At 40.0% G+C, this 7,950-nt stretch overlaps 1 protein-coding gene across 1 annotated transcript in view; it reads left to right on the top strand.

Moving 5' to 3' along the window:
- Positions 1–900: 900 nt before the first annotated feature.
- The window catches only part of EP300 (E1A binding protein p300), a 51,355-nt gene continuing 44,305 nt past the window's right edge, over positions 901–7,950 (top strand). Inside the window, exons 1-4 of the mRNA XM_008069474.2 lie at positions 901–1,077; positions 2,329–2,590; positions 3,537–3,650; positions 5,625–5,870. Coding sequence (XP_008067665.1) covers positions 901–1,077; positions 2,329–2,590; positions 3,537–3,650; positions 5,625–5,870 — 799 coding nt within the window. The remainder of the gene's footprint in view (positions 1,078–2,328; positions 2,591–3,536; positions 3,651–5,624; positions 5,871–7,950) is intronic.

Raw genomic sequence — 7,950 nt, 5'->3', positions numbered from 1 at the left:
CTGTATGACTTTTTTTGAGTTGGAGTCTCTCTCTGTCGCCCAGGCTGTAGTGCAGTGGCACTCTCACAGCCACTCCACCATCAACCTGCTGGGCCCCAGTGATCCTTCCGCCTCAACCTTCCAAGTAGCTGGAACTATGGGCGCTTACTACTACGCCCGGCTAATTTTTTATTTATTGTAGGGACGAGGTTTCGCCATGTTGCCGGGCTGGTTTCAAACCCATGGGCTCAGGCAGTCCACTCACCTTGGCCTCCCAAAGTGCTGGGACTACAGGCTGAGCAGCTGAGACCAGCCCTGTGTGACTTTTAATGGAGATTAATGGCAAGCCTTGTTTAGCAGATAGAGTTAAAACAAGATAATTAAAAGCATTTCTAAAATATTTTTGAATATTTACGAAAATAGCTCTATAAATTTACTGTACCCAAGGCCCCTAAATCTTGTTCTTAATCCTGAAAGTAGGTTTTCATTAGCACACTTTTTGTATAGTTTTTTCTAATATAAAAAGGGGATTTTCAGCCGGGCTCGGTGGCTCAGCCTTTAATCTCGTGCCTTTGGGAGGCTGAGGTGAATGGATTGCCTGAGCCCACGGGTTTGAGACCCACCTAGGCAACTTGGCGAGACCTCATCTCTACAATAAATCAAAATGAACCGGGTGTGGTAGCGAGCGCCTGTAGTTCCAGCTACTTGGAAGGCTGAGGCGGAAGGATTGCCGGAGCCCAGCAGGTCGAGGCTGCGGTGGCCGGGAGCAGCCAGTGCACTCCAGTCTGGGTGACAGAGTGAGACTCCAACTCAAAAAAGAAAAAAATTGTCTTTCTAAATTAGGAAGTGAAATAGGAAAGAGACTAATTATGTCCTCATAAAATGAGGACTAAAATTTGATTTTCCTCTGCTTTCTTTTAGATGGGAATGATGAATAATCCCAATCCTTACGGTTCACCGTATACTCAGAATTCTGGACAGCAGATTGGAGCCAGTGGCCTCGGTCTCCAGATTCAGACAAAGACTGTACTACCGAATAGCTTATCTCCATTTACTATGGACAAAAAAGCAGTTCCTGGTGGAGGAATGCCCAATATGGTGAGTACCTATCGATTACAAATTTGTTTTCAGACTGGCGTTTTGATAAAAGAATTGTGTTAGACTTTCACGCACTCTACAATTTATACTAGGATCAAAAGTTATTAAAAATATCATTATCAGTAAAATACTGGGAACCTAAATCGATGTGTATTGGATGCTCCCTATGAATTAGGAGGCTTGTTCCTTCTTTCCATTTCACTTTGTGTTTTGTTCCCTGAGGTTATTGATTAGCTTCAATAGAAGTATCTGGGCTCCTATAATGAAGTTTTAGGCACCTACCGTTCTTCAGCTTTGGTTTGTGAGCATTTCTGTAGAATAAGAAAACGGATCCTTTCTCCTTGGGGAGAGGATTATATTGTTTTATTCTACTGTACAAAAGTAACTTCCCTCTCAGAATTTTTATATTGCTCTAAAAAGTGGTTTTTGTTACAGATAATTTTTGGAAACTTCTAATATTGTTATTTTTTAAAAGTAAAAATATTTCTAGTTGTAAACTTGTCAAATAGCCTGTATTCACCATTGGAAAAATATTATTCTATAATAATTTTATTTTTCTTCCAGATGTTTTAGGTTTTTCTTTGTGTCATAATATTCAATAATGCCTATAGATGCCTCACTTTCCCTCTTCTACTGGTGTTTATTGTGTCCTTTTCTTCGCTTTTTCTCTGTTTATTATAATCCTTTGATTATATCACAGTTTATTTTCTTACTGAATTGAGCCTCTTTCTTTTTTTTGTTTTGTTTTGGTTTTTTTGAGTTTGATTCTCACTCTCACCAAGGCTGGAGTGCAGTGGCATATTCTCATGGGTACCATAGCCTCAACCTGCTGGGCTTAGGTGATCCTTCTGCCTCAGTCTTCAAAACAGCTGGAACTATAGGCATGGGCCACCACTCCCAGACAATTTGTTTTTTTCTTTCTTATTTTTTGATTTATTGTAGAGATAAGGTCTTGCCATGTTGCTCAGGCTGATCTTGAACCCATTGACTTAGGCAGTCCTCTTGCCTCCACCTCCCAAAGTTTGGGAATTACAGTCATGAGCCACTAAGCCCAGCCTGTATTGAGCTTCTTGATGGCAGGCACCATTGATTATTTATATTTGAATTTTCTGTGTCAAGAAATGGTATCTGTTATGTAGTAAACCAACCATAAAAGTTTTAATTGAAAATATCCAAGTATCTGTTTATTAGAAGATAGATAGCACACTCTGACACCTGCCATTAAATGTGTCTTTATTGTTATATCCCTAGGGCCAACAACCGGCCCCACAGGTCCAGCAACCTGGCCTGGTGGCTCCAGTCGCCCAAGGGATGGGATCTGGAGCACATACAGCTGATCCAGAGAAGCGCAAGCTCATTCAGCAGCAGCTTGTTCTCCTTTTGCATGCTCACAAGTGCCAGCGTCGGGAGCAGGCTAATGGGGAAGTGAGGCAGTGCAACCTTCCCCACTGTCGCACTATGAAGAATGTCCTAAACCACATGACACACTGCCAGTCAGGCAAGTCCTGCCAAGGTGAGTAGATTCACAGGGTTACTATACTTAACAATTAACAAAATTAACAATTTTTACAGTAAAGGAGAAGAGAGAAAACATGTTCGTCTATTTTGAGATGATATGTTTAGTATTTGGAGTGATAGCATGTTTAGTATTTGATTGGAGTGATAGTATTATAGGTGAATATATATGTCCAAGTGCATCAAAAAGTACATGTATACAAAAGCATTTTTTCTATGCAAGTTTACCTTAATAAGGTTTTTAAAAAACATTCCATTGTCTGGATGTACCACAATTTATCCATTCACCTGGTAAAGGATATCTTGACTGTGTCCATTTTTTGACAGTTATGAATAAACAAAGTCAATTTTGAAACTCCCTTAATGATAGTTTCTTACTTCATTTTAGGAAATGATAAAAATTAAGTGTAATTTTGAGTGAGTGAGTAGGGATGTGGAAAGAGAGAAAATTGCAAAAATCTTCCCTTTTGTGCTGATTTTAATAGACTTTGATTTGCCCCAGCGTAGCGACTTTAATGTTATGAGGGCTTGCTAACTATCATGTAGGTAAATATCCAGTTTTTTATATTTTCACTCAATCAGTTTTACCCAAGTTAATACAATTTGTGTGTGGAGTAATTAAAAACTTTTTATGGTATGTGTCATAACATTGATTTAGAATACCTTGTAAGGTAGGTTGTGTGTCATAGTGGTAAGAAATGAGGGCTCTAGAGCCAGACTGCTTGAGTTTGAATCTTTGTGCAAATTTCTTAACCATTTTTTTTTTGTGCCTATTTTCTCAGCTGTAAATTCTGAATTTTAGTAGGAGCTACCCTGTAACCTATTGTTATGAGGATGAAATGAGTTAATACATTTGTAGCATTTGTTATGTGGTCAATAAGTTACCTGTTATTAATGTAAAAATATAACCTGCTCTTAAGGAAAAAAAATTTTCTTCTCTTTAGTGGCACACTGTGCATCTTCTCGACAAATCATTTCACACTGGAAGAATTGTACAAGACATGATTGTCCTGTGTGTCTCCCCCTCAAAAATGCTGGGGATAAGAGAAATCAACAGTGTAAGTGAAGTCTTTTGATGGTTTATATCAAAAGTATTTTTTAAATCTCACCAATGACACTTGATACTATTTAGGATACTTCTTGTGCATCTTTTTTGGAACATTTTAGATTTTGAGGTCCCTGTAAGTACCTGGTGTTGTACAATGTTGAAGAAATGGTTTTTTCTTTTTCTGCTTCCTTATTAATGCATAGAATTTTTTTTTTTTTGAGTTGAAGTCTCACTCTGTTGCCCACGCTGGAGTGCAGTGGCATGCTCACGGCCACTGCAGCCTCGACCTGCTGGGCTCAGGCAATCCTTCCACCTCAGCCTTCCAAATAGCTGAGACTACAGGCGTGCGCCACCATGCCCAGCTAATTTTTTTATTGTAGAGATGAGGTCTCACCAAGTTGCTCAGGCTGGTCTCGAACCTGTGGGCTCAGGCAGTTCTCTCATCTTGGCCTTCCAATGTGCTGGGATTATAGGCATGAGCCACTGCACCTGGCCTCGTGTGTAGAATTGAACTGCTTATGGAGTTCAAGGTTGCTATGAACTGTGACCACACCACTGCACTCCAGTCTGGGCGACAGAGCAAGACCCTGACTCTGCTAAAAATTATTAAGAATAATTTTTTTTTTTTTTGAATTGGAGTCTCACTCTGTCACTCAGGCTCACTCATGGCCACCATAACCTCCACCTGCTGGACTCAGGTGATCCTTCCGCCTCAGCCTTCCAAGTAGCCGGAATTACAGGCATGCGCTACCACGCCCAGCTGATTTTTTTTTTTTATTTATCGTAGAGATGAGGTCTCGCTGCCCAGGCAGGTCTCGAACCTGCGGGCTCAGGCAATCCACTCACCTCAGCCTCCTAAAGGCGCGGGATTACAGGCTGAGCCACCGAGCCTGGCTCATATTCATTTCTTATAAAAGCATTAGCAAGTGAATTTATGCACCATTTTGAGTGCATGAAAATGTAAAGATTATTGCTTTGGTATTGGGCAAGTTATTCTTTTATGCCTGTGACCTGCATAATCCAATAATTGGAAATTATTTAAACAAGGCTGAGGGTTTTTTTTTTTTTTTTAAATAATCTTGTGATAGAACGTTTTTCAGAGAAAAGACAAGCCAGAAGAAAAAATAAATTACATTTTAAAAGTGCATCTACACATCTCTCTAGCAAAAAAACATTAAGCATTTAGGATTAAAAAACAGTTTTGGGAAGTACATGTACAACATGTGAAAGGGGAATTAAATTTTATGGATTAATGAAAAAAATAAAATAACCCAGCAGAATATTGGGAATGGGAAATAGTTTACTAGATGGGGGAAACCCAACACAGTTCACTTTCTTTTTTTGAGTTGGAGTCTCTCTCTGTCACCCAGTCTGGAATGCAGTAGTATACTCACGACCAGCCTCAACCTGCTGGGCTCAGGTGATCCTTCTGTCTCAGCCTTCCAAGTAGCTGAAACTACAGGCGTGCGCCATCATGCCCAGCTAAATTTTCTTAATTTATTATAGAGATGAGGTCTCACCAAATTGCCTAGGCTGGTCTCGAACCGTTGGACTCAGGCAGTCCTCTCCCCTCGGCTGGAATTATAGGCGTGAGCCACCACACCCAACCAGTTCATTATTAAGTTAAGAAATGAAGTAAGATACCATTTCTTCTGTCACGCTGGCAGAAATAGAAATGATGCTGCCTGGTGTTAGCGTTTGTATGGCTCTCAAGCATTCATACACCATTCATGGGGACATTGATATATTGCCTGTGAGGAGGCTATTTGATATTGAGGACCAAAAACCTTTCATACCAGTGATCTCCTTTGACCAAGTAGTTCTTCATCTAGAAATTTTTCCAAGGAGATAAACTCCATGTACTAAGATGTTTCATAACCGCATAGCAGTAATTTTGTGTTTCTTGAAATTTATTCAAGGCATGTTATCCTTTTTATTCTCATCAAATTTAATGTTATAATACCACATATTTTGTCTTCTCTAGCAATTTTGACTGGAGCACCCGTTGGACTTGGAAATCCTAGCTCTTTAGGGGTGGGTCAACAGTCTACACCCAGCTTAAGCACTGTTAGTCAGATTGACCCTAGCTCTATAGAAAGAGCATATGCAGCTCTTGGACTACCCTATCAAGTAAATCAGATGCCGACACAACCCCAGGTGCAAGCAAAGAACCAGCAGAATCAGCAGTCTGGGCAGTCTCCCCAAGGCATGCGGCCCATGAGCAACATGAGTAAGTTTGTGTCATTACAGTAAACATATGATATTGATTGCATGTGTAAGTGGCATCTATAAATACAGGGTTAGCTTTCTAATTTGTTATATTCTTTCTCCTCTTTGCTGTGTGAGTTTTTGAAGTAATTATTTTAAAATTGCAGTGTAAAAGTCCCCTTACAATTCATCTACTAGAGGTAACAGTCACTGACACGTATTCCTTTTTTGCATATGCAAATTTAAATTTGTAGGAATGAGATCCCATGTATTCTATAACACTTTCTTTAACACTGTGTCAACATCTTTCTTAATCAGTACCCAATGTTTCCTTTTAAATGGTTATATAGTATGTCATTAAATATAACAGTCTATTATAGATGGACATCGAGGTTTCCTGTTATTTTGCTGTTTTACACAGTGCAGCAAATTGTTTTGGCTTGAGGTATTGTTTTGGCTTGAAATGTATATATAAATGAGTGTGGTTGTTAGTATAGATTTCCATATACCTGGCAGGAGAAATAATGTGCCTTTTGAGTACACTTGTTTGCCTCATTTCTTCCTATATGACTGAGAGGAGGGAAGGAGAAGAGTGAGAAGTATTCCAGTATCCTGATTTTGGATATATTATGTTTCTCTCATTCCATATAACATAAAAGAGCCTTGTCCCACAACTGTCAAGGCGAGAAGATTGCCTGAGCCCATGGGTTCAAGACCAGCCCGGGAAACTTGATGAGACCTCATCTCTACAGTAAATCAAAAAATTAGCCGGGTGTGGTGGCACACGCCTGTAGTTCCAGCTACTTGGAAGGCTGAGGGAAAGGATCACCTGAGCCCAGCAGGTCAAGGCTGCGGTGACTGTGAGCATGCCTCTGTACTCCAGTCTGGGTAACAGAGTGGGACTCCAACTCAAAAAAAAAAAAAAAAAAAAATGGAGGGAGGCAGACCCCTTGTAGTACAGGCTTCCCTAATAGTTAAGTTTTCTAGGAATCCATTGGCACCGGTGTACCAGTTAGCATTGTTGTGAGAGGTTGCATTCAATGATTTTTGGGGGGAGATTCTTTCAACACATTTTCCCATTTCATGATGGGTGGCTTACAAAGAAGTGCACCTGCCCACACAGGGAAGAGTGTTCAAAAATGGCATGACCCCTGTGCCCCAACTCTCCCTAATTCACCTGATCTTGCCCCAGGTAACTTTTTTTTGTTTCCCCGATGAAACAAGTCTCAAAGGGAAACGTTTTGCTGATGTGGAAAGGGGAAACAAAAAATTGCAGAAGCACTAAAAGGCAACCAAATTGATGAGTTCAAAAACTGTTTTGAGCAGTGGAAAAGTGTCTCGATAGGTATATTGCATGAAACAGCAAGTACTTTGAAGGTGACTGAAGTTTAAACATGTAAAAACAAATACTTTTAAATAAATTCCAGTTTTATTGGGTTCCCCTTGTATATAAAGTAGCCTTACAAACTTGTAAGAAAAAGATGAATAATACAACAGGAGAGGAACAGGCAATTCACAAAAAAAGAAATACAACAGCAGCCTTACAAAAATGCAAATATTCTCAGCTGTACTTACGTAAACTTAAAATGTTTTTCATGTATTAAATTGTAAAAACTTTTATTTTTATTTATTTATTTATTTGTGTTGGAGTCTCACTCCATCGCCCAGACTGGAGTGCAGTGGCCCTTCCAGCCACCGCAGCCTCGACCTGCTGGGCTCCGACAATCCTCCCGCCTCAGCCTTCCAAGTAGCTGGAACTACAGGCGCGCTACCATGCCTGGCTAATTTTTGATTTATTGTAGAGATGAGGTCTCGCCAAGTTGCCCAGGTGGGTCTTGAACCTGTGGGCTCAGGCAATCTACTCACCTCAGCATCCCAAAGGTGCGGGATTACAGGCTGAGCCACTGAGCCCGGCTAAATTGTCAAAACTTTTAAAAGTTGGTATTCTAAAACCAAGTTTTGAGAAGGGTATGTGTAAAAACATTTTCAACCAAAATGCACAAATGTATAAACTGACAATCTCTTGGAAGGGCTATCTAAAACTGTTAACACATACAAACATTCCACAAGTTAGAATTTTCACTTCTTTTTTTGTTTTTTGA

The sequence above is a fragment of the Carlito syrichta genome, unplaced genomic scaffold (assembly GCF_000164805.1).
Source record: "Carlito syrichta isolate Samal-C Ts95f unplaced genomic scaffold, Tarsius_syrichta-2.0.1 Scaffold312061, whole genome shotgun sequence".
NCBI classification, from domain to species: domain Eukaryota; kingdom Metazoa; phylum Chordata; class Mammalia; order Primates; family Tarsiidae; genus Carlito; species Carlito syrichta.
This window is presented reverse-complemented; position numbering and strand designations above follow the sequence as displayed.